General features: G+C 35.3%; 2 protein-coding genes across 2 annotated transcripts; one reads left to right on the top strand and one right to left on the bottom strand.

The window, feature by feature from the left end:
- Window positions 1–1,606: 1,606 nt before the first annotated feature.
- Window positions 1,607–7,567, bottom strand: LOC132640224 (nudix hydrolase 2-like). Its single transcript, XM_060356731.1, has 9 exons — window positions 7,299–7,567; window positions 6,826–7,055; window positions 5,295–5,360; window positions 5,071–5,208; window positions 3,456–3,533; window positions 3,286–3,336; window positions 3,143–3,177; window positions 2,732–2,840; window positions 1,607–2,063 (listed from the first exon to the last, which is right to left on the bottom strand). The coding sequence occupies exons 1-9, from the start codon at window positions 7,429–7,431 to the stop codon at window positions 1,860–1,862; spliced, it is 1,044 nt and encodes a 347-aa protein (XP_060212714.1). The 5' UTR covers window positions 7,432–7,567; the 3' UTR covers window positions 1,607–1,859.
- A 15,556-nt stretch (window positions 7,568–23,123) lies between these two features.
- On the top strand, window positions 23,124–26,460 carry LOC132640223 (uncharacterized). Its single transcript, XM_060356730.1, has 3 exons — window positions 23,124–23,514; window positions 25,595–25,663; window positions 26,163–26,460. The coding sequence occupies exons 1-2, from the start codon at window positions 23,165–23,167 to the stop codon at window positions 25,653–25,655; spliced, it is 411 nt and encodes a 136-aa protein (XP_060212713.1). The 5' UTR covers window positions 23,124–23,164; the 3' UTR covers window positions 25,656–25,663; window positions 26,163–26,460.
- The last annotated feature ends 666 nt before the right edge of the window (window positions 26,461–27,126 follow it).

Below are 27,126 nucleotides of genomic sequence, written 5' to 3'. Positions count from 1 at the left end.
AACCGAAATTTGATAAAACCGAACCGAAGAACCGAACGCCCATCGAAATTTAATACATTACCCAAGAAAATTAAAATAATCCAGACCCATTAAGTATAAGCCAAAAAAAAAAAACAATTATAACAAGTCCTCTTTTGCTTTTGTATCCCTAATTTTTTACTTCAGTTGAAAAAAAATCAAATATCCTTAATAAAGGAAAGTGACTAGCATGTGTCTTTAGGATTAATGTATGTCCTTTATGTGTTTTCTTAGTTATTCTTACTGTATGTATATAACACCTAGTAATTCTATATCATGGTTATGGTTTTCTGTTCTTGTGTATCCTGTTATTTGATTTTGATTTCAATTTATTAGTTTTATGTTTTATTGCTTTTGAAAATATGAATTAGTGTAAATGGAATCACTTCTAATATCATATTAAAAAAATCGAATTGAAAAAATTGAAACCGAACCGAACTTCAAAAAACCGAAACCGAAAGAATCGAACCGAACTAATTTGGTTCGGTGTACACCTTCAAAAAATTGAAACCGAAATAGTTGAACTGAAGTTTGAAAAAACCGAACCGAAGAACCGAACGCCCACCCCTACTTAGGAGGTCATATTGTGAATGAAAAGGCACAGAGAAAACTCTCCCAAAATATTCTTGTCTCTTTGTCGCTTTCATGTTTCTTTAGATTTTAACATGGTATCAGAGCCAAGCCCAGACCCGATATGTGGGCCCCTGAAAAAAGAGAGGGGGGGAGGGGGGGTGTAGAATGCCCCCGGACCAATGACCGGTCTCGGAGATTGATGGGGGGTGAAAATGAGTGTGCACGATTCAGACTAGACAATGGACGCGACGAACGAGAGCCCTGTGCTCCTTATAAGGCTCGGGCTATCCTTCTCTCTTTGAGCTAGCGTTTGTGGTGTAAGTTAGGCTCAAGCCCTAATTTGACAGTTGATGAGACAAAGATACCACGTAGCTATTTTTTTATTTTTAGAATTTCTAATTGAAATATAATCCGTGTTTCTAAAGTGATTGAAATCACAGCCTAAACTTATAGTTAGGTAATTGAAAAATAGAGTCATGGAAAATTATACGAGCGAAATCACAACCTCATTTTTTTCGAAGTGCTGGAAGTGAAACTCTAATACGATATCCTAGAGTTCGAAACTTATACGAGCGAAATCATAGGAAATGTTCTGAACTTTGAAACATATATAGTGGAACTCTAACTCTAAGACAGCCTAAAGTTCAGTTCTTACAGTGCAAAATTTGCGCAAAACGTCAGATATTATCTAGAGCAACTATTTGCCACTCTATTAAGTTTTGACTATTTTTCAGTTACATTGCAACGTTGATTATATGCCAATTAGTAGATGCACTAGACGATAAAAAGTGAGATCATCCTTACGCACAATGTATTCTAGAAATAATTGAGGCAAAATGGTTTTACTACAGGAATTTGAGAGACAAAAAACAAGGGCTGTTCACAAATGTTAAAAGCAGTTCAATCTCCAATTTTGCATCTTAGATGTGGTTTTAATTTGATTAGATTTGATTTTTACTTGATAAGTTGTTCTTTTCGTATATTCAGAATTTAATACTAGAGGAAGTACAATAAGTAGAGAGTTCCAAAGGTCAATCAAAGAAACTTAAATATACAAATAATTCTCGATGTACGCTTCATGCATCATGTATCACCTACAAAATGTAAACCTGAAACCCAATTCTCCCATCAGAGGACACTTCTCGTCCCGTGTTATTCCATCATACTAAAAAAGAATTGCACCTTTATAAACTTCACATGAATATCAATATTTCTCCCTTTTCAACCTACGGGGGAGAGAAGAATCAATTTTTTAGCTTCCTGTCACATTAGAGGTCGTCATGACCAGTTGTTCTGACATTGTTATTCATGTACAGGTGAGTATTCTTCTTAGAAAAACTCGTCACCATAGGAACCGACGAGAATCCAGTATACCTTCCCTGCATCTTTGCTGAGCATATGTCAGAAATGTATCTGAGAAGATCATGTCCTTGGACGAATGGCTGAGCTGCGTACTGTTCAAATGGCATCCACTGCAAGTAAACGAAAAATATGAAGTATAAGAAAAACACGAGCTTGCAGCGTGAAGCCTGCTGCTGGGAACTGCTTGTTTAATGCAATTTTAATTGTGCCTATATACAAACTCACATTATTCTCTAAGAGTAAGTTAAAGGGATGCAAGTTAATTTCCTCACTTCCTAGCCTGTTAGGCAAAGCTTCAGCAACGGCAGAAGTGCTTATGTTAGAGAATTGAGGTGTTAAGCCTAGCTTTTAGGGGGAAAACAAAAACTTCTGAGTAATAGCAAAAGTTGTTTTTCATAAGGTAAAAAGTGTAGTTTTTCCCCGGAAGCACTTTTGAAACCTTGACCAAGCACAAACTATTGTTAAGTGTTTTTCAAATTGATTAGCCAAATACAAACTACTACTCTCCAAAAGTACTTTTTTGAAAAGCATTATAACACAAAAAAACACTTTTCGAAATAAACAGATTTTTGAAAGCTTGGCCAAACAGTCCATAAAGCTCACGTCAACTGTTTCTCTACCTGATTACTTTGTCAGACACCAAAACCACACGGATCCAGCTAAAAACACTTCAAAAAGAGTTCAAGATTTGACCAGATGAGGGAAAATGCTGTTTGTTAAGGAAAAAAAGGGAAATGGTAGTCTCAAAGCATAATTTTTTTTTAACTAGTTCTGATACCTCGGCTGCCTCTATTTCTGTGTCCTGCTTCTGGATATCAAAGGAGAGAGGTTGTAGCATGCAGACGAAGAACAAATCTGACTTGTCAAAAAATGACTTGTGACTTTGCCTGCAATTTAATGAAGTAATCTTTCATGCACAACTAAGCAAGTAAGCATCTTAATGTTAAATGCAGTGAGGGTAAGCAGACCGAACATGTAAGGACAACAAAAAGTTTCCATACTCGTATCATATGTAATAAAAGATGATTGAAGCATTTACTAACATAACGATCCTCTCAATGACTATGTCGTTGGTATCTCAACCAGAAGGGAACAAGAGCATAGCCACCACGATATACATACACATTATCAAGAATGCAGTACACAATTAAGGCATATGGAGATTAAATAACTTTAAGCGAAAGAGAACCTGAATGCCAGTATTTCTACAAACTTCGCATCAACCTGTATCAATGTATACCAATTAAGTGACTGTTGTTACTAAATCCCAAACTAATAGTTGGAATAACTATATCTAAAAAAGGAAAAAATGACATCTGAATTCTCACTCACTCCTGTCTCTTCTTTCACTTCTCTGACAGCTGCATCACATATATCTTCACCCTGTGGATGAAAAATTCAACATAAGAGCAAATATTCTTGCAGCGCATTTGCTTCATATTTCCTCTATTTCACTTAATTTGATTTTCTCATATGGCATAGAAGTTATCATTGACACATACCTCATCAACAACTCCTGTGGGGAACTTCCACACACCGGTTCCACGAAATTTTCCACTCTTTTCTTGGACAACTAGCACCTGAGATTTTAACAAATATTTTACTATAAAAATTGTTACTGTGAGTACTCGAACAATTAAGTACTATTTACATACACATGGCCAGGTAATACATAGAAGTGCAGGAATAAATGTAAGCTAAATACAATCAGAATGATGTACATGGAGAAAGAAAAAACCTTTTCCATCGCCTTCTAACCAAGGTCAAAACTCATTAATCAGTATGTACAGGTAAATTCTGTGATGTTATATATTCGATTTCACTAGATAAGTACCATTAGTTTCATTAATAGTCCATGAATATAGATCCTAATATTTATCACCTGACCCATTCTTTTCTTTTCTTTTTTTTTGGATAAGAAAGTTTCTGTGATAGCAAAAGGAAAGGAGTATCCCTATTAGAAGGGTATATGAATCGGATAAAGCTTATAGAAAAAGAGATAATCTCCACAAAGTTTACCGAATTTCTATGCTAGTATAAATTAATTGTGAGCTCCACTCAAAAAATAGCAAAAAAACTTTGGATATCGAATATAATTTTTCATTCCTCCAGAAGCTCCAGTTCGTTTTCCTCCCAGTCCTTTGTTCTATCAGTTAATCCCTAAAACCGATTGTCCTTCCCTTCTGGCAACCGCGACTACAGAACATCAGTTTGCAGAACTGGAGTAAAGCTGTTGAAATCCCAGCTTACGAGGTTATTATAGTCACATAACCAGAATTTGGTTAATTAGCCTCCAATCTGCCACATATACCTAATTTTTCCTTCGAAATTAATGGATCAAAATGGTGTAGAGAGTAGAGACTATTGGTTTGGCCAGTCAACCCTCCAGTTTGCAATATTTATCAGGGCATCAGCCTCATATATTACTGTTTTTCTCCACCAAACACCACAACCATTTCCATGGCAGAGGCTTTATGAAACACCTTCGCGTACCTAACTCCTAAACTATTTCACCTCTATAAGGTTATTCTGCCCAAACAATTCTACAAAATCCATGATATTTTAAAGCTGGACAGAAATCTTGATCAATCATGAATATCTTGTAGACTTTCCAATAACAATGAAACCATGCTAAACTTTCCTGCTGCAGGTATATTAAGAGTTAGGCCAAAGAAAAGAAGCCATTCTTTTTTTCTAAATAAGTAGAAAAGAAGTCATGCGATTATCTTTTATCTGATTTCTGGACTATAATTTCATAAATTTCATTGTTGCCTCGTTTAATTGTCCATTACAAGAAGGAAACCGTCAAGATAAAGAAAATATTTTGTTGATTCCATTTGTGCTCTCTTTTAAAAAATAGTAACATTATTTATGTATTTAATGAACTAACACATACAATACTGCACTTTGAGGTGCTTAATGACCAAAATGGCCCATCAATCTCACCCCCACCAAAGTTGATAAGTACTACATTTCATGCGCCCTTCCGCAGCCTTCAGTGAAGAAGCAGCTTGTAATTGTTCTTTACTCAAAGTATTACTATAATGATTGGTCTCTTTTTCCAGCTTTTCCAACAAACTGAGACCGTTAGGCAGAATGAGTAACACCAGAATATACCTCATTCTTTTCATTCACGACAAAAGCACCAATGCCCACTCTATGTGTAGCATTTGCTGGAATAGTGTTAGCAGTTCCAGGCAGCCAACTCACGAGCATCAAGTATTTTGGTTCCGCATGGTGGTAATAAAATCCTTCCTGCAGAGCAGTAGGATAATTTTTTATCAGGAATTGAGAAGGAACCAATATACTTTTTAATTACCATGAGTAAGAAACAAACTTACCTTAACAGCAGGTTCTATAAGCGTTACAAGCTCAATAGGCAATTTGATCCAAACACCTTTTTTACCCTGCAAGTATGTCCACCTATTATCAAGGATGAAATATGAATCAAAATCTTGCCATAGAAATTCAAAAGTCCAATCTAAAGGTAATCTAAGGTATAAGATCAGCATCAAATTAATAATCTCATGGCAACACACAAAGTCCTACTTCTTCTGCTTCTACTTTTTACTCAGGCAAACATGGCGCATTGCTAACATCTCAAGCACTCAAATATACCTCCCCCCAATCGCAGACCCCAAACAAAATTGGTACATCTTAAGGGTGTGTTTGGTATGAAGGAAAATGTCATTTGGTAAGCAACCAAAAAAATATTATCCCAAAAACATTTTTATGTAATATAGCAAAACACGGTGTGATGGCATGGGGAACGGGGGGTCAAGGGTGGCGGGGGTGGGGGTTGGGGACGTTAGATGGGTGGGAGGAGACAATGAGCTTGGAATGTCATTTATGAACTTGTTTTCCCTTCTTACTTTAGGGAAATCATTTTTCTTATTTTTAAGTAACTTCTTTTCAACCAAACATGAGAAGAGTGAAAATATTTTCCGGTTTTCCTCCATACCAATCACACCCTACATGTCTATGCAATTCAACATTTCAAGGAACATGAAACAGTATAATAATCCTAAATTTGTGAAACTAAGATGTTCAGGAGCAAGAAACAAAAGATTTAGATGTTTAGGAGCAAATAAAAGAAAACAAACAAACATGTGCATACAGGGATTTTTTTTTTTTTGGGGCTGTCACATAGGACAGACCTACCAGATTTATCAAAAGATGTAGCAATTCAAGAGCAGCGCCACCCCCCCCCCCCCCTCCCCAACCACCCCACAGTCCCACTGCCCAAATAAAAGGGGAAAAAAGGAAAAAAGAATCATCTACAGTATTATATGATTTTTTTTAATAATTATTTGGTCCTGGCCAACTTTCACACACCTCAACTATTTCATCAGGTACCCGTTATCTCGCACTAGCACACGTCTCAAAAGCTCTGTCCATCAAAACTTAGATAAATGGAAAGAAGTCTTTGTTGGAATTTGAACACTGGTCTCCAAGGTTTGTCTCACCTTTAGGTGTTACTACATGATAAGAGAAAAGAACCTTTTGCCAACTTTATTGTTACTTTTGGGTGCCACCACTCAAGATCCTGCAAAAACTTAGGATAAAGTAGGCCAGGCACACAGAAAAAAGTTCTTTCTTTTTTTTACAATCAGGATAACTCCGGCTACCTTCCGCACATCTCAATTATCTTATGCAATACTTATTACATCCCATCAGCACAATTTCAGAGAACTCTGTCCATCAAGACTTGAAGGATAGCATTTTTTTAAAAAAAAAAATCTACCTTTTGCAACTTATTCGCGACCTTGATTTTGGATTTAAAAAAAAATAAGGAATATTTTCTACAGGATTGACTTTATGATCAAGAACTACAGTGAAATTTTAAAACATAGTAGTATATACTGGTACCACCTGTTGTCTCCAATGAGAAAGTGAGGCTCTAAGCAAAGATGCAAAGACAGAAGGGTCCAAGGGCTCATTAGTCATTTCCACTATCACCCCACCATGGTCATCCTCTTTTGCAGCTAATATTCTATCCATTTGTTCCATTTCTTTCTCCCTTGCCATTGCTGGAGTTGCAGAATAACTCATTGATGACCTTGTATTTAGGTAAATTCCGTACCTAATCTTGGTCAATTTGCCTTAAAAATATTCACACAAAAAATGGTTATATTCACAAAAAAGAATTGTTTAGACTTGTTCAAAGCTGTAGAATAACAAAAGGGTCTATCAAAGAAATTAAAATAGAGTTTAAATATGGAAAATTTGCCTAAAAAATTCACAAAGAACCCTTAAAACAATGAAATTAATTGGTTAAACTTTAGCAAGATTAATTTTTTCACAAAATGGTATTACTAAAAATAGAAAAATAGAAAAAGGGTCACCTTGATTTTGGCATAAACTGAGTTTCACTGAAGGGCAAGCCAAGAAATGACTTTTTGAGCAAAAAAATAAAGTTGTTGGATAGGTGGCATAGGAAAGAAAACGAGTGCGATACAAAAATTTAATTATTTTCATTTTAGCAATTATATTTGTTTTGATTGAGTCGGTTAGCAGATTGGATAATTGAGTAACGTGGAGGGCAGAATGTGATCAGAGCATGAGATTTGTGTTGGAACTTGACGTGGAAGAGGGGGTAGAAGGAATAAATTTATTATTTAAAAAATGGTGGAATGGTAGTGGTACCAAACTAAATGACAAGTACAAGTAAATCACACTTTTTCTTTCTATTTATTATGGACATATAAACACATATAATAATACTCCTTTGGTCCATTTTATTGGAAAGAAACAAGTAATAACCAAATTGTACGACGAGATAACAACGAAAGAAATACTCAAGTCAAAACTTCTCACACTATTTGAACCAAGAGAAGACAATAAACACTAGCACAAATGGAATCCGGGCAGCAGCTATACCAACAATAAAATAGCAAAGCAAGCAAAAATAAATCGAATGGAAGAGACACCAAATTTACGTGGTAAAACCCTTTCAAAGTGAAGAGGAAACATCCACGGGACCTCTAGCCCACAAAAGCTCCACTATAAACAACAAGAGTTACAACAATGTTCTCCAAATGACTACAACAACAAAACCAAGCACGGAGCAACAATACATAAAAGATAGCACCAAAACTAGTGAAGAAAGAAGAGAAATCACCCCAAAAAATGAGCTACTGTTCGTACTCGAAAACTGGAGCTACAGGCCACAAAATCCGATCTCCACCGTTGAAATCGAAGAACCAGATGTTGAGAACCCCCAGTTCAAATTTCAGCACGATCCAACGGTTAACAGATCGGGAAACATTAAAGTGGACTGCTGTAGCAGAAAATTTCTGGACGAAAAACTGCTTTCTCTCTATATGGTTGTTATGAATTCACTCTTGTTGTCAAAATAAGACCTAAATTGATCCTATATATAGAGAAAATTTTGGGCAAAATTGGTCTGGTCCAAATTGGATTGAGTTTTATTAATTCAATTCCACATAGGAAGGGAAAACCCAAAAACCTAATTGGATTGAGTTTTATTAATCAAATTCCACATAGGAAGGAAAAACCCAAAAACTTAATTGGATTGAGTTTTATTAATCCAATTCCACATAGGAAGGGAAAACCCAAAAACCTAACACATTTTTAGTTGTTGATTGTACAGAAAATAAATGTTCACTACCTTTCTAGATTGAAAAATAAAGAAGATAATTTATTATTTCATACTTATTTATTCTTATAATTAATTATTAGGTTAGAAATTTTAAGTAATTTGTTTGATTGATTTTAACTATTAGATGATATAATAATAACTAAAAGTGATATAATAAAATTGTCATTCTAATTATGATTCTTTGATCACAAGTCAATACAATATAAGTAAAAAATAGACGGAGGGTGTAATTAATAAGCTAAATACCAAGTTCTTTCTTTTTCTAAGAAGGAGGAGAGGAGGATTAAGTAGTAATAAATAATTAAGTTTAAGCAGCGTTGATTATTTGATTAAATACAACGAAAAAGTGTCAAAAATGCCTTGAAATTTACCATATTTGTCTTCTATTAGTAGTTTGGTCCAATTATGTCGCATCACTTAATTGGGCCCAAAATATCCTTATTTCATAATCTTTTTGTTTCAATTTATGTGGCACACTTTTCTTTTTAATATATCTAGAAAATAATTTCACAATTCTATATTTAGAAATAGGAAAAAGGATCAAATATATATACCCCTCTACTTTATTAGTCAACTTTACCCTCCGTATAGTAAACAAAAATAATGACGAGTTATACAGACTATGTAATAATGGAAAATTTAATTGTGCTATCTCTAAGAGATATTTATTGATAACAACTACTATTTAATTTATTTATATTTCATAGCTACGGTAATTTTCTAATTTACATATCGTAGCTATACCAAATATAAAATTATTCCACTTTATCAAGTTTCTTCCTCACCACCCTCTCCTCTCTCGCCAATCTCTATGTAAAAGCCGTCATAAGCATCAGCATAGTTGTTCATCCAAAAAGTGTCATAGCAGTGATCTGAACGAGGAAAGCAAACACAATGCATAGAACATAAAGATGAAGTTAAAATATTCCCTCTCTCTTCTCCGCCGTCTCTCACCCCTCTCTCTTTATTGCATCGCCGCAGCTAACGCGGCAGTCGTAGCCGCCGATAATGCCAAAATTCATGGCTTTTTCTCAGATTTGAATTTGGTGTATTTTCTGAAGATCTTAAATCTAGATTTGGTGTATTTTTTGATGATCTCAGATCATGGTTTAGCCGCAGGTAATGCCGGAATCCATGACTTTTTCTCATATCTAAGATTTGGTGTATTTTCCGACGATCTCATATCATAGTTTCTGGATGTGGTATTTTCCGCGATCTAGAATTGGTGTAAAACCAAAAATGTCTCGTCAATACTTTTGTATTTCTCTGAAAATTAGATCTCTATTTGTATTTTCACCGGATTTGGTGTATTTCTGACTATCTCAAGGCCCAACTCGAGTGCATGTGAGTGTATTCTGCATTTTTTAATGTAGTATTTATGTATTACGAATGAGATTCTTTTGGGACACTAGTTGTATTTGATTGTATTTTTGGACACAACTAGATGTATTTCACTAATTTTTATTCGATTATTAAATGTATTTGATTGTTTTTCCTCAGATCTGATTGTATTTGAGTGTATTCGTTTAGCCGGATACATTCAAATACAATATAGAAAATTAAAATACACAACTCTGTCGTGTATTTAAATGCACTGGAATACAATCATTTTTCAATGCACATGTATTCAAAGAAATTAAGGTCGTATGTATTAAAATACGTTCAAATACACGTGACATTAATAAGTTTGGATACACCTGAACAGTATATTCAAATACAGTAAATTACCCTAAACTAGCTACAAATGTAAAAACATAGCTACAGATTATTAAAAGCTCTTAAAAGGGAGTGGTTTATGTAACTTACGTATAATAATTATGAAGAAGATTAAATAATCATCGAATTGATTGTGGTTTCATATTGTAGGTTAGGTTCATTGGATATTCTACGTGGTAGAATCTGAAACACGCGTTTGATTTTAAGTTGAATGATATCTTTTGTTTATTATTCTTGAATGAATTGGAGGAGTACATGTTGATTCATTACAGAGTCAATTTTTGTGTATTTAAAACGTCATCCAAGTATTAACTAAACTAGTGAATTTGCGCGGTCATAAAAGACCCAAATTTACTAAATGTAATATAGCTAAAAGAAGCATATTATATACTAGTGGTATTGGCCTGCGGGCCCGGGTTCAAAACTAAAATTAAAAGTTAAATTAATAATTATTTTTTATTTTTTTCTCGGTTTTTTGTGACATTAAGTTATTCAAAGATTAGTTTGATTTTTTTTGCAAACTTTAGCACGGGCCGAAAATTAAGATTAAAAGTTACAATTGTAATTATTTTTTATTATTTTCGCACTCTTTATGACATTAAATTATTAAAAGATTAGTTTGATATTTTCTGCAAACTCTTAAAAACTAAAGGCTTCCCATATATTTAAATTGCATAAAAATATTTGAAAATTGAACAATTTTTTTTTTTTTGTCCTTACTTTAGACCCTTTTTTTTTTTACCTTCAAACAAATACATGACATAAATTCTCTTAATTTTAACAACACATATCCAATATGAACTATAACATTTTCTTTCAAAAAAAAAAAATAGTTTGGTTCTAGAGACATCAATTAGATATGCGATATTTGTTCTTTTGTTGAGATTTAATGAAGTTACTTATAAAAAAAATAGCTTTCAAATAAATAAAAATAAAATTTTATACTTTACAAATGTTTGTAGATGTTAATTCAATTAAATTATACAAAGTATATTGAAAAATTACTTTTCTTAATATAATTAGACCTTATTTTTACTTTCTAAAAATTTACGTGATGAGAAAATGACATTTTTTTCCTTTTGCTAGTTTAAATGGTACATTATTTTATAAAATGTATATTTTAATTATTTTCTCAAACACAAATGAAGATTCAATGCTTCACGATTCATTTAATCATGTTTTCCTATGCTAACAAACACTGCCTAACATATTTTTACCCGCATAAAAAAAAATGATACTCAAAAAAACATAAGTTACTCCCTTTTATCATAAGATGTTTGACATTACTATTGCTGGAAAACTAAAAATTGTTTCATTAACTACATATTATTCAAAGATGTTCTCAACATTTAAACTACTCCATCAAGTTCATATTATAATTTCTTTTTATGTAACTTTTAAGTGTAAATATATATTAAAGAAATATATTTATGAATTCATGCCAAAAATTGAACTGACTAACCACGTAGTACGTCTTGCATTATTTTTTTAGATGAATGCAGTATAAACTACAACTTACATTGTTCGTTATGCATAGAAAATATAATTAAGTATGCATGCATCATATAAAAAATAAAATATTATAATACACAAAATAATATCCAAAAAAGAAAGTTAATTTTGCTAAGCATGAACGATATGGGTAATCAACATACAAACCAACAAAAATGCCGATGAAAAGATTCAAATTTTAATATTGTTAACAAATGATTAGATTTAAAAAAAAAAAATAGGTAACAATATCTAATCCAAATTAAGACCAATTTATCTATTAAATTTTCGAAGTTTCACACTGAACAATTAAAGAGTTAATAATTAGAGAAATTTCAATTTTTTTGTGCAATACATGTTTTAATTAAGGTAACTGCAAATGTGGTGTATTCTCTCATTCAAATTATGCACAGTGACGTGTTTTTTTTTAATTGACATAATCACAATTCACAATTTCTTAAGCATTTTAAGAGGACCTTATTTTCTAAATTTATCAAAATTGGGTGTGGCACCTTAAATAATAAAGAAATAAAGTAGGAGTACAAATAAGCAATATGAAGAAGTTATAGTACATGTTATCACCTTCAAAAAGTTAGTCTAGGGGATTTTCTGTAATAAAAAAAGGCTTAAAAGTGCCTTAATATTTCTAAAACATCCTATAGTTGAGAAAAGAATAAAAGATAAATATAGAGGTAAATTTGAAAAAGGAAACCTTTAGTTGGCAACCTTAATTGTAATGTAACCAAGGACTCTAACTAAGTACTACAAAAAAAAGTTAGATCGACCCTTATGATATATAGGAATATTTACACCTATTCCGGCATAACTACAAAAAATGTAGCAAACTTTTGTTAACGTCGCATCTGTTCTGAATTACTATCATTGCTTCCCCAAAGAATTGCTATGTTCAGTTTCGTTCTCTTCTAGCACTCAATCGACAGACAATTATTCTCTCTTTTTTTTTTTTCTTTTTTTTTTGGTGCCGATTGCCCTTCATACGGATTGGTTTTTAATTTTTACCCCTACTTATCATTTAATGAAAATTTGTGGACCAAAGTACACCTTTTCACGTCAAAGATTCTGGGTTTGATCTCTAGTAGAGTCGAAAATATTAATAATTTTGCACACCTATGCCTTTTCGGGCACAGTTGCATAAAACTTATGCCTTGTCCGACAAAGGTTTGTGGAAATGAAGTTATGTCTTAATTTGTATAGAACTATGCTATAGACATAGTTTTTATGTAACTACGTAGCGAATAGACATAGTTTCTGTGAAACCTTTGTCGTGCGATTTTTTTATTTTGTTTTTACTCTGCTGGGGTTCAAACTCAAAATCCGAATGTCAGAAATATTTTCGATCACTTTTTTTATTACTAAAAGTACTTAGGGGCAAAAATTAAAAATGAGGAACAAAAGTTAAAGACCACCTTGAATTAAGGACATTCCTGCGAATTGCTCACAATTATTTTATTCTCTCACTTCTTCCGTGCCTGAATCCTTGGCGCTCTCTTATCTTATAAATATATTTGTCCAGCTAGAAGGATAATTTAGTCTTTTGCATTAGTTTTACATACTATAAATACCTCTTGTAATCGAACAATGTATATCAATAGCTATTGTTTCATGGTATCAGATATCCAGGTGGTCTCCAAGTCTTTTTCCTACGTATCACCATGGTTTCATCTTCTTCCTCTTCCATGGCTACTCTTTCATCTACAATCCTCGGTTCTCAAACCTCCTCTTCCTCGGCTACTCTTTCCGTTACACCTCCTATTACAAATTCCGTTGTCTCTGTTTCCAACATCAAAAACTTGATTCCTACCACTCTTGATTATGCAAACTACATGCTATGGAGAGAGTTATTTCTTCCCCTGTTTAAAGGACATGGCATCTATGGCTTCATCGATGGAAGTTTTTCATGTCCAGAACCTACTCTTACCATCGACGACGGAACTTCAGTTGTCAATCCAGCTTTTCAACAATGGGTCCAACTTGACTCCATTGTTTTGTCATGGATACAAGCCACAATTTCTCAAGAGATACTTCAGGTAATTATTCGTCCTAACAAAACTCTTACTGCTCGCGAGGCGTGGTTACAAATTGAATGTCTTTTCCGTGATCATGTTAGTTCCCGAACTCTCCAACTTAAGGTCCAATTTCATAACCTTAAGAAAGGTTCCCTTTCATTTTTGATTATGTGCACCGCCTCAAGTCCATTGCGGATGCCTTGATATCAATTAGTAATCCTATCTCGATTCTGATCTTGTTCTCCAAATTCTTTCTGGCATACCTTCCGAATCTCTCTGTTAGCACTTCAATATCTACCAGAATTCCACTTCCTACTTTTCTTGAGACTAGATCTCTTCTATTTCTCCATGAAACTCAATTAAATGGTCTCTCCTCTGCCACATCAGATTCTTCAACTGCTTTATTGGCTAAACAAAATTCGTCTTCTCAAGGACGTGGACGTGGGAGAAATTCTAATGGTGGTCGATATGCCAATGGTGGTCGTGGCAGAGGCCGCAACAACAACAACAGCGCCGATCTTTAAAGCTGTAGAGCCTTAAGTTGTATTTGCAGTCGTTGTGCACTATCTGAGGTTTCCAAATCTGCACAACCAGAATCACAATATTACATATACACACATAGGGCTGTAGGGAATATATGTAGTAAGGCAAAATTTTATTTTGGCTCAATGAATGTGCGGCCCCTAAATTTGTCCCTTTTTTCCATTTTGACACCTCAACTAAGTGTTGCTCTTATTGAACCCCTGAACTCGTTCTCAAGTGTGTCTATCAAACCCCCTAAATCTGATTTTTATTAGAAGCAAAAATTAAATTGGAAAAATGAAGGTGGAGTAATATTTTAGACATGTGGTAAGCTATTCTTTAGGTCATAGATGTATCGATTTCTGCTGGTTCTACTCTTTCATGTTCGAACTACTCTTTTTTTTTTCCTCTCAATTGTTGTTAATCTTAGCTAAAAGATGACATAATTAAATTAGACTATATTAGCATGTTGCTACATTGAAGATGAAATACTATGTAAGTCGGATTGTATTTGATAGACACACTTGATGACGAGTTCAGGTGTTCAATAGAAACAATACTTAGTTGAGATGCCAAAATGAAAAAAAAAAAAAAAAAAAGACAAGTTTAGGGAGCCGCATATGCATTAAGCCTTTTATTTTTCAAGTCGAAAATCTAAATAAAGTGAATTCATTTTATTAATTACCACCAGAACTTGATGCATCAAATATGTACTCTGTTTAGCTTGGAGAGGTTTTTATGTGATGGTCCAAATATGGCTTTGGTATACAAAGGTGCATACTATTTGGCACTGGAGGAAGAAAACATCACCAAATCAATTATACTTGAAATGAGAAATGGAAAGACATTTCAATAGCTAGAGTGTTTACCTCATCACATGAATACTGCAGGATGACATTTGCATCGAGCCTGCACGAAATCAGGATATTCAATCCAGACCGAATATGAATACCTTCTAGCCGTAATCATTTAAATTGCACAAGTTAAGTTCTAGAATGATGAGGAGACAATCATGTGGCCATTCTATTGGAATCTGCCAACTCTAACTAAACAGAAGTTGGTAAAATGATACTATGATCTATAGAGTAATTGATATCTCCATAAATTATGAATGACAAGTCAAAGTTGTTTTGCTCGGAAAGAAGCTCGTAACAGTGCACATGCCCAAAAAAAAACAAAAAAAACTATGCTTCTGTGTATGTATTAGACTCATTGTAAACCCATTGACTATAAATCCTAAATTCTGATTGCAAGTACAGGAAATTATTCTGCATTTCTGATTTCATTATGTAAGTTTAGTTTATTTTCGTGCAATTTCACGGGAAGTTATTTATTAGTGGTAGGATCATCTTCTTTAGGAAGTTTCTTGAAGATGAGGGGATTTGGTTAATCGGTAAAGGTCCAGTGAGAGAGAAGTACACCTGTTTTCACAATTACACTACAAACGTGTCCCGAAATGAATAAACATTGGACACATGTACATGCCTGGGAATCCCTACATGTGAATTATTTACTCAGAAGAATAATCTGCATTCGTACATTACTTATTGTACAATTCTGTGATGCAGCACCCTTGTTCCCTTATATAAATAAGGAGTAATAGATAATAGATATATGATAATAGTAATATTATTTTTAGGGAAAAGGGTAAAAAATGTTTCTCTACTTTGGGAAAAGGGCTAAAAATATTCGTCATTATAAATTTGGATAAAAAATACCCCTTTCGTCACTAAAATTTCAAATATATGTCTTAACGGAAATCACCAAATCTCCCAAAGTAACCTGATTTTTATTTTTAAATACGATCCATTTAAACCCAACTACATAAAAAATTCATATGCGACCAACTTGTTCCCTAGGCCTACATCTGGAGCCACTAGGCACAGGAGTGGTAACCCATATGGATTTTTATTTAATCGAGTCGGGTTTTAATGGAGCAGGTTTAAAAATAAAATCAGGTTATTTTGGGAATTACCGTTAAGATAGGAGTATATTTGAAAACTTTAATGACGAAAGGAATAGTTTTTACCCAAATTTATAATGAAGGATATTTTTAGCTCTTTTCCCAAAATAAAGGAGTATTTTTAATCCTTTTCCCTTATATTATTATTATTATTATTATTATTATTATTATTATTATTATTATTATTATTATTATTATTATGTGGACCTCACTCGCCCCTTCGTCCGAAGCCCATTTTCTTGATACCCCTAGACCTAAAGAGCAGGTTTCTCAATTGGCATGGTACATAAATAAGCTCTCAAATTTAGCTGATAAATATGTCCTTCAATTTTTGATGTACACAAATAGACACCTCAACTTATATACAATTGAACAAGTAAATACAAATGCTGATGTGGCACTGACATGACACATAAATTTTGAAGGTGCCAGGTCAGTGCCACACAACATTCATGTTTAGGTGTTCAACTATACAAGTTGAGGTGCTTGCTTGTGCACACCCAAAGTTGAAAGACATACTTGTGAGCTAAGGCTTTGAGGGTCTGTATTATGTCTTTTCAATTTGTTTGCAATTCCAAAACACTAGAGAGTAAGCTTGACTTCAATGGCGACACAACCGCTGGGGATGAAAGTATATGTCCACGGTAACAATGGTGAAGAGGACTTGTGGTATTGCATTGATTTGGATGATAAGATTATTTCTGTTTCTCTTGTTGCCAAAATTGGGTGCGAAGGGGATGGAGGCTGGGCCCTTATGGGTGACCACATCTACTGGGCTGGCGGAACCAACATGAAGGCTTTAGATCAGCAAGGCAGAAGAAGCATCACCAGTATGAATCTGCTACGCCACAATATCTCCGACCATGACGACCTCTCTTCATGGGAAACCGTGTCTTCTTCCAAGAAACTTCCACGGGAAAATCCACGTATCTTTGTCCTGAATAATAAGATATATGTTATGGGCGGCACTAACAATATTTATATTCCTGAAGATGATGATGATGACAATGAGTATGATGATGAGAGAGTGAGACACTGCGGCGAGGTTTATAACATTGACACCCACACCTGGGATCTCCTCGCCTTTAATGTTAAGGATTATGCTGGTTTTTCTTTTAATCAAACCACTGCCCTTTTTATGGACCATAATAAGGAAGTAGTAGCACTATCCTACTCATTACAAATGGGGCGTTTTCTATTTTACTATGTGGGTACGGATGATTTCATCGTTGAAGATCATAAAACCAGCTTTCCTTTAGGACCACAATCCCTAAAACGAGAAGATTATTATCAACATTGTCGTCGTGATATACTAATCAAAACGATGATGAGTGTAAGGCCGGTGTGATAGCAGAATTATAGCAGTTAGAAGTGAAGTCCAGGAATCAGTTAGCATTTAAAAGTTAGTTGGCCATGTCAGCAGTTGGTTAGTGAAGTCCAGGAATCAGTTAGCATTTAAAAGTTAGTTGGCCATGTCAGCAGTTGGTTAGAAGAAGTTAGTTAAGCAGTTTCAAGTTAGTTCAGTAGCTGATTCATTAGCTGTCAATTAGCTGTAATTAGTCAAGTAGTTAGTAGATATTTTCATTGTATTCAACAACTATAAAGCATTGTAATTGAAGGATTCCAATCATCAATATACAGATTCATAAATTCTCTCTCTAAACTTCTATTCTCTTCTATTCTATTCCAATTCTTCTGGTTACATTGAACTGTCAAATTCAAGTACTCAAACCTAGAATTCTTGTTGAATTTTTGTATTTGAGTAACATTGGTATCAGAGCTTTCGAATCCTTGGATCAAAATGACAAAATCAACTCGTGCAACTGAGAACTCTAACAGTGAAGTGGGTGAACTTCGTGAGATGATGCAGAAAATGTTAGCAGAAATGAGCACCTTAGCTGGTGAAGTTTCAACACTAAAGAAACTTGATCAGGTAGTGCTAGAGATGAAGGAGAAATTGACAAATCCAGTGGTCAATTTGAGGGATAAATCTCCTATGGCAAGAGAGGAAATTCCAGAAGGGGTAAGGCAGTTTGAAGGAACCTCGAGGCAAGCTGAAGGTGGAAGACAATTTGAAGGACCTACTAGACAGTTTGAGGAAAGATTCCAAAGAGAAAGGAGTGTTAGCAGCTACACAAACCACAGTTCTCAGTTTTCAAGGTGGTCAAAATTGGAGTTTCTGAGATTTTCTGGGGAGGATCTTAGATCTTGGTTGTTCAGAATTGAACAATTTTTCCACATGGATAATATCTCTAGGGAAGATAAAGTGCAAATTGCATCAATGCAGTTTGAAGGAGAAGCAGTGCAGTGGCACATTTCTTACATGAAGTATAGACAGTACTTACAACCTCCAACATGGACGGAGTATGTAATGGCTTTGGTAGAAAGATTTGGGATAGATTATGATGATCCAATGGAGGAGATTAAGAAGGTTAAACAAACTGGAAATGTGAAGGATTATCAGGCTGTTTTTGAGAAAAATTTGACAAGGGTCAATTTATCTCAAGAAAATGCTATCAGTTGTTTCCTTGGAGGGTTGAAACATGAACTTAACATGGCTGTAAAGATGCAGGGACCACAGACCTTGTCTCAGGCTTACAAGACAGCAAGGATGCAAGAAGCTTATCTTGCAGCCATAAGTCAAGGAGGTGGCACTGGAGTTCAGACTCAAACTAACACAAGAAGGTATGGAGATCAGAAGTTTCAATCCAAACCCCCATTATTACCAACTCCAACTTATGGAAATACAATGCCATATAAAGGGGTTAATAGAAGAACTCTAAGTGTGGAAGAGATGAATGACAAAAGGGCTAAGGGACTCTGTTATTTTTGTGATGAAAAATATGTTCCTGGTCATAAATGTAAAAATTTGAAGCAGTTGTATCTGCTAGAAGTGGAAGAAGTGGTACCAGTAGTGGAAGAACCAAGTGAAGATGAGGTAATGGAGTTAGAGGAACAACAATTACAATTACCACACACATTGGAGCAAATGGAGATTTCAACTCATGCTTTGAATGGAACATTGGGATATAGGACTATGAGGGTAACTGGTTATCATTCAAAGAAACCACTCCACATTTTGATTGATACTGGAAGTTCTCATAATTTCATTGACCCTAATGTAGTTATGAAGCTAGGGTGTCAAATCAAACCTACTCTACCAAATGTGGTGTCAGCAGCTAATGGTAATGCAATGAAGGTGGATCAGATGTGCACCATTTCTTGGTTGCTGCAAGGAGTGGAATTCTCAGCTGAATTCTTACTCTTACCTTTAGGCTCTTGCAGTATAGTATTGGGGGTCCAATGGCTATTGACATTAGGAGATATCAAGATGAACTTTAAGAACCTTACTATGGAGTTTTGGTATGAAGGGAAGAAGCACTGTCTTAGAGGATCTGGAAACCAAATCACTTCTCCAGGAGCTGGAAAAATAGCCAAAATATCAGGTAATCAATCTGAGTTATGCATGATACAAGTTGTCCCATCTATGAACACTGAATTTCAATGGTATGCCTTAGAGTCTACAACTGATCCAACTACTGATACTAGATTATTAGACTTAGTACATGAGTTTAAACAACTGTTTGAAGAACCAAAACAACTACCCCCATTTAGAGGTGTTTTTGACCACAGAATTGTGTTGAAAAGTGGTACTGAACCTGTCAATAAGAGACCATATAGATATCCTTCTGTTAAGAAAGACATCATTGAAGAAATGGTTCAGCAGATGTTGGATCAGGGAATTATTCAGCCCAGTTGCAGTCCCTTTGCTTCCCCAGTTGTGTTAGTAGGAAAAAAGGATGGGTCTTGGAGAATGTGTGTAGATTATAGAGACCTCAATAAGTTCACAGTAAAGAACAAATTTCCTATCCCTATTGTTGAAGACTTACTTGATGAGTTGGGAGGTTCAAAAATCTTTTCTAAGATTGATCTTAGATCAGGTTACCATCAATTAAGAATGGCAGTAGAAGATGTACCAAAAACAGCTTTCAGAACTCATTCAGGACATTTTGAATACTTGGTCATGCCCTTTGGCCTTTCAAATGCCCCTGCCACATTTCAAGGCCTCATGAATGTTGTTTTTCACAATTTTCTTAGGAAATTTGTATTAGTGTTCTTTGATGATATATTGATATATAGTCAATCAATGGATGATCACTTAGTCCATCTTAAGGCGGTATTTGGAGAAATGCAGAAACATCAACTTTTTGCAAAGGAAAGTAAGTGTTTCTTTGGAGTACAAAGGATAGAATATTTGGGTCACTTCATCACTCAAGAGGGAGTATCCACTGACCCTCAAAAGATTGAAGCAGTTAGGAAATGGCCACTTCCTACAACCATCAAACAGTTAAGGGGTTTTCTGGGGTTAGCTGGTTATTACAGAAGATTCATACAAGGATTTGGAGTCATTAGCAAGCCATTAACTGACTTGTTAAAGAAGGATAAATTCAAATGGGTAGATGCTGCAACTGTTGCATTTGAGAGATTGAAGGTGATGCTTACTCAAGCTCCTGTTCTAGCTTTACCAGATGCAAAAAAGACTTTCATTGTGGAAACTGATGCAAGTGGCTATGGGATAGGAGCTGTTTTGATGCAGGAAGGTCATCCTATTGCATTTATCAGCAAGGCCTTATCACCAAGACATGCTGCTATGTCTGTCTATGACAGGGAATTATTGGCTATTGTCCAAGCTGTGACTAAATGGTCTCAATATTTGCTTGGTCAAAAGTTCATTATCAGAACTGACCAAAAGGCTTTGAAGTTTTTAATGGAACAAAAGTTACACACAAACTCTCAATTGTCTTGGCTCACTAAGTTGATGCCATTTGACTATACAATTGAGTACAGGCAAGGGGTGGAAAATAAGGTTGCTGATGCACTTTCTAGAGTAACTGGTGCTGAATTGATGTCATTGGTTCTTTCTGCCAATAATACTGATCTGTTGCAGGCTATATCTGATAGTTGGGACTCAGATACTGAGTTAAAATCCTTGATTCACCAGTTGCAAACACAGGCTGGTTCTCATAAACAGTACACTTGGCAACACCAACAACTCAGGAGGAAAGGCAAACTGGTGGTGGGAAGAAATTTAGGCTTGAGAAGGGAGATCATTACTCTTTGGCATTCATCTCCTCAAGGTGGGCATTCTGGCATTGAAGCAACTCTGAAGAGATTATTGACCTTGTTTTACTGGAAAGGCATCAGATATGATGTCAAGGACTTTGTGTTGAAGTGTGACATTTGTTAGAAGAACAAGTCTGATTTGGCAGCTTACCCTGGGCTTCTACAACCCTTGCCAATACCAGATGTTGTTTGGTCACAAATAAGCATGGATTTTGTTGATGGTTTGCCCAAGTCCAAAGGCTTTGAAGTCATTTTGGTGGTAGTTGATAGATTGAGTAAGTATGGACATTTCATTCCATTGAAACATCCTTACACTGCTCAATCTGTAGCCAAGGAATTCATGGATGTTATTGTAAGGTTGCATGGATTCCCTGATACCATAACTAGTGACAGAGATGCTGTATTTTTGAGCTCTTTTTGGCAAGAATTGTTCAGTTTACAAGGAGTTCAACTAAACACTTCTTCTGCATATCATCCTCAGTCTGATGGTCAGACTGAGGTGCTGAACAGATGTCTTGAGACTTATTTGAGGTGTTTTTGTAATGAAGATGCTACTGATTGGTTCTCTTGTCTAGCTATGGCTGAGTATTGGTATAACACATCACATCATTCAGCCATTCACACTACACCTTATGAGGCTCTATATGGCAGACCACCTCCCTTACATTTGCCATACTTACCGGGGGAGTCTGCTTCTGCAGAAGTGGATCACACACTACTCAACAGGGAATTGAAGTTACAATTACTCAAACACCATTTGTTAAGAGCTCAGTTGAGGATGAAACAACAGGCTGATGCTCATAGAAGTGACAGGAGTTTTGAGGTTGGTGATTGGGTGTATTTCAAAATTCAACCTTACAGGCAGAGGACTGTTACAAATCAGTCTTTCCACAAGCTATCTGCCAAGTACTATGGTCCATTCCAAGTCATCAAGAGGGTGGGTCCTGTAGCCTATACTCTCCTATTTCCAGATTCTGTGAAGATTCATCCTACTGTGCATGTGTCCTTGCTCAAGAGATGTCATGAGGTGCCTAGTTTGATCACTTATCCTCCTTCTATTGACATTGCTCATCCACATTGTCCTGAACCTGAAGCTATTCTTCAGAGGAGGATGGTTAAGAAAGGTAATAAAGCTGTTGCACAAATGCTGGTTCATTGGAAAGGGTTACCATCAGATGAGGCTACATGGGAATACTACAATGCTCTAAAGATCAGATTTCCACAGTTTGACTCAGTTGATCCTTGAGGTCAAGGATCTCTTTTGGGATGGGAGTATTGATAGCAGAATTATAGCAGTTAGAAGTGAAGTCCAGGAATCAGTTAGCATTTAAAAGTTAGTTGGCCATGTCAGCAGTTGGTTAGTGAAGTCCAGGAATCAGTTAGCATTTAAAAGTTAGTTGGCCATGTCAGCAGTTGGTTAGAAGAAGTTAGTTAAGCAGTTTCAAGTTAGTTCAGTAGCTGATTCATTAGCTGTCAATTAGCTGTAATTAGTCAAGTAGTTAGTAGATATTTTCATTGTATTCAACAACTATAAAGCATTGTAATTGAAGGATTCCAATCATCAATATACAGATTCATAAATTCTCTCTCTAAACTTCTATTCTCTTCTATTCTATTCCAATTCTTCTGGTTACATTGAACTGTCAAATTCAAGTACTCAAACCTAGAATTCTTGTTGAATTTTTGTATTTGAGTAACACGGTGGTAAGGGACTCAACACTCTATTGGTTCACCTATGACCTCTACATGTATGGATATGATTTTGTACAGAAGCAATGGTTTTCTTCTGAAGAACCTCTTAAGGAAGAGAAAGAGAAAGAGAAAGAGGAGTTATGGAGTCTCACTCAGCCTATGGATAATTTTTTCCATTGTCCTGCATCACCAATTTTGGTTGACCTTTATGATGACGATGCAAGTTTCCTGGTGATTGTCCCTGCAACAGTAGAAAAATTAGGAGTGGCATTCCTTGCTGTCTCCAAATGCACACGCACTTACTCTTTAACTGTGTCCCTGAAGTCATCCCACGCTTTATCTCCTACACCTACTCCTACTCCTGATGATCCTCCTTATTTCTTTCCCACCGATGCCATGGCAATGTGAGTGCACTCTATCCTTTTAATTAGCATAAATTATTCAAGTGAAATTAGTCCCCATCTTGTTGATGTGTCCTTCATACTAGTTCTTAGGGCTGCAGGATAGGTGCGGGTAGGGTAGTTTACTATTCTCAGAGAGATGAACCGTGTTTTCTCTGACCAATATATGATCTGATTCATTTGGTGGTGATCTCTTTCTTATAGGGTACCAATTTTATTGATAGTACATCACCAAGTGAGTCCTGACATTAAGCAGAAAGCACTGGACTAACTTCTCTTGTATGTGTAAGGAGTTTAACTAGGTTCAACATATCATCTTATATTGTTTACAACATTCACCCTACTCCAGAAATGTGCAAGTCCAGTGGTGCACAAGTCTTACAAAAGATCCAAAACATCTGTGGTTCTTCACTCTCTGAGCTGTCCTCTCAAGATTGTCTCTGATTCGTCTCCCTTCTTGTCCCTGCAAACTTTATGTTTGATATGGTTCTTTTAATTTGCTTCTTTGGTGACTTGAACTACAACCTTAAGGTTGAAGGTGGAGTGTGCTTTCCGCTTGAGCTACCAGTAGTTTTATCATGACATGTTTAGGCTTCCTGGTATTTCCTATTAGGGATGACCAATATATCTTGTTGCTTTAATTAGTTAATTAGCTTGCTTGAGATAGGTTTGTTACCGATAGTAATATCTTCGAAACCTTAAGATGTTGCGATAATCTTGCTGAACTATTTGCAAAGAGATCAAATCGAGTCACCAGCAAATTGGTACTAACCATAGGCGAATCCAGGATTTCAAGAGGATGGATGCACCATTACTTCTAAGATAAGATATAAAATTTTATAGCGATAACAACTTGGCGAGCAAAAGATAATTAATTACTTTTGTCACAAAAATCATCATCAGTTTACAATTGTTGATACACATATTTCTAGTTAGTAGTCGAATGCCACATCAACAATAGTTAGTTAGGGTAGTTAGTCCACTTGGAATGCCAACAATTGTTGATACACATATTTCCATTGTTGAATCCAAGCTCATTTAGTCAACTCTGAACTTCCATTTCTACTAAAATGCAACTCAAGTGTCTGAATCACTCTCGAACCCCTAGGGATTCATCTAAACCATCCAACTAAGTCTTAAATCATGCCCGGACCTCATGGAACTGATGAAGTTCTTAAGTTACCCAAAATATGAGAGATATTCCTCAAATTCAATACCAAAATTGCCGGCTCTTTGAAAGAAGCTTTATTATCTAACACAGGATACAAAATCGACAAGCGGAGGTGTGCGTAGTTCCATCTTGCTCTCTGTGGGTGTTTCCGAATACAATATTGTATTAGGAAATGAAAAAATTCCGGTGTATCTTTTAGCTTGGTGGAGCAAGATGGTAAATATATATGGCATTGACATAGTTGACTTTCTTAGCTCCCTTGAAGACCTTCATAATAATGTTGACAGGAAGAGAAGTGAAGTTAAAATGGAACACAGGTTAAAAGAGAGGTAGGCGTTTGGCCATACGTAGTCTGCACCTACTTGGTTAAAAGCACAATGTAATATGTTATTAGCATATTGATGTGAAGAATTTGGATGTACTTGGGATATACAGTGATAGAATTCAATGTTCATTTGATATTACACATAAAAACTTGATCATTAAAAAGTTGTAACATCATGCTCAGAAAAGAAGACATCAGTTTTCCCATCTAGTTGTTTTCCTCGAGAGAATAACAATTGTTTCTTGTGGCCTAGATGTTAGAACAATTTTTTTGTTGTTGCCCGTCAATCATTTCATGTAAAAGTTACAAATTTAGTTGTTTAAATTTAATTTGCAATATGTGTTTTGATTGGGTTGATGAACGTCTAATAGTACACATGATTAATTTATGCTTTTTGTCTTCTGGACATAGTATGTTCAGATGTTACTCTTTAGCTTTCCCTCTAATCCATTTTTTATATCTACTAGTGAACTTCAGTATCCGATATACTTGTCAAAAAAGGCTATAATCTTAGTTCTGATATTTGTTCCTGCCTGACTTTCCATGAGTTTTGACATGCTAATGCTTTTTTACATGTGTGTTAAAAGATTAAAGAATATTGGGCCAAGTACTTTGCGTGGACAAAGCAGTTCTGCAATGGAGATCTAAGGGTTGAGGTGCTATTTCGATTATCAATTTTAGCCGCTTATTTTGAAAATAACTTCTTGTTGCTTCTCCCCCCCCCCCCCCCCCCCCCCCTTTTTTTTTTGTTTGTTTGGATCAAGTTAAATATGAAGCAATTTTAAAGAGCATGTATTTGAAAACAAAAGGTTCTATATATGCCTGCTATTGCTATTTAGCATTGTTTGGTTATCTGGTTATTTCATTTGAACCAGCTGTCAAGATGCTTTTTGTTGTCTGGCTTTTCATCCCGAAGAGGGGGGGAGGGGGGGGGGGGGGTTGGGGTGTTTCTACTTGCGGGGAGTTGACATTGTGTTTTTTTTTTTTTTCTTTTTTGTAAATTGCAGTGAACTTGTAAAAACTTTATAGCCTAATTTTCCTTAGCAAAGTTGTTTACTACTGCTATTTGTTGTGCGCTGCATGAGGTATAGGATTGTTGTTGGAAATTTCCTCATGATATTTTTTTCTGACTTATCTTTTGTGTTTGTGTTGTAGGTGTTCCGTTCAGGCCAATGCTGTGCAACTTTAAATTTTTGAGTTTTGTACTTCAGCTGGATGCATGTGTGGTACTAAGTGATAGACCTGCAGATGTTGTATTAAACTATATATTACTGGGTTCCCTTCACTAGATACTACTCTTTAAAGTGTTCCAACAATTTATCCTTCTTTGTATTGGTTTATGCTTTAGGGTATTTAGTAGAAAGTTTTTACGTTTCTTGTGCTATTACTAGGCAGGAAAGTAGACTTATATTCAGTGTCCAGGAATGAACAAAGATTGCCAATCTTGATTTTATTCAGTTGTCCACACATTTAGGGGCCATTTGGTTCAATGACTGAGTTATATTTACTATATAATAATGAAAAATTTACTTGTCAAAACTATCTCTAAGAGGTATTTATTGATAATAACTATTATTTAATTTATTTATATTTCATAGCTATATTTTCTAATTTACATATCGTAGCTATATCAAATACAAAGTTATTCCACTGTATCAAGCTTCTCCCTCGCCAATCTCTATGTAAAACCATCATAAGGATCGATATAGATGTTCATCCCCATCCAAATAAAGCAATTAAATAGACAAAAGAAGTAAAAAATTGCAGGAATTTTCCCACATGAAACATTCTCTCGAATGATTAAAAAAACATAGCAGTGATCTGAACAAGGAAAGCAAACAGAAGGCATATAACACAAAGATGAAATTAAAATATTCCCTCTCCCGTTCCCTCTCTCTTCTCCGCCGTCTCTGACCCCTCTCTCCGTTGCATCGTCGTAGCTAACGCGGCAATCGTAGCCGCCGGTAATGCCAGAATTCATGGCTTTTTTTCAGATCTGGATTTGGTATATTTTCCGACGATCTCATATCAGAGTTTAGCCGCCGGTAATGCCGGAATCCATGGATTTTCCTCAAATCTAGATTTGGTGTATTTTCTGTGGAACTCAGATCTGGATTTG

Source organism: Lycium barbarum, chromosome 5 (genome assembly GCF_019175385.1).
Source record: "Lycium barbarum isolate Lr01 chromosome 5, ASM1917538v2, whole genome shotgun sequence".
Lineage (NCBI taxonomy): Eukaryota > Viridiplantae > Streptophyta > Magnoliopsida > Solanales > Solanaceae > Lycium > Lycium barbarum.
Note: the sequence above shows the minus strand (reverse complement) of the source record. Positions and strands in the feature narration are given on the sequence as shown.

What these genes read in the sequence shown, in the direction of transcription:
- LOC132640224 (XM_060356731.1), bottom strand. Translation starts at nt 7,431, where the DNA reads ATGAAAATAATTAAATTTTTGTATCGCACTCGTTTTCTTTCCTATGCC. An exon ending in TTTCTCATTGGAGACAACAG is followed by an intron (nt 5,361 to 6,825) that starts GTGGTACCAGTA and finishes ACATACTTGCAG; the next exon opens with GGTAAAAAAGGTGTTTGGAT. An exon ending in AAGTGAAAGAAGAGACAGGA is followed by an intron (nt 3,178 to 3,285) that starts GTGAGTGAGAAT and finishes ACATTGATACAG; the next exon opens with GTTGATGCGAAGTTTGTAGA.
- LOC132640223 (XM_060356730.1), top strand. Translation starts at nt 23,165, where the DNA reads ATGTATGGATATGATTTTGTACAGAAGCAATGGTTTTCTTCTGAAGAA. An exon ending in CCCACCGATGCCATGGCAAT is followed by an intron (nt 23,515 to 25,594) that starts GTGAGTGCACTC and finishes GTGTGTTAAAAG; the next exon opens with ATTAAAGAATATTGGGCCAA.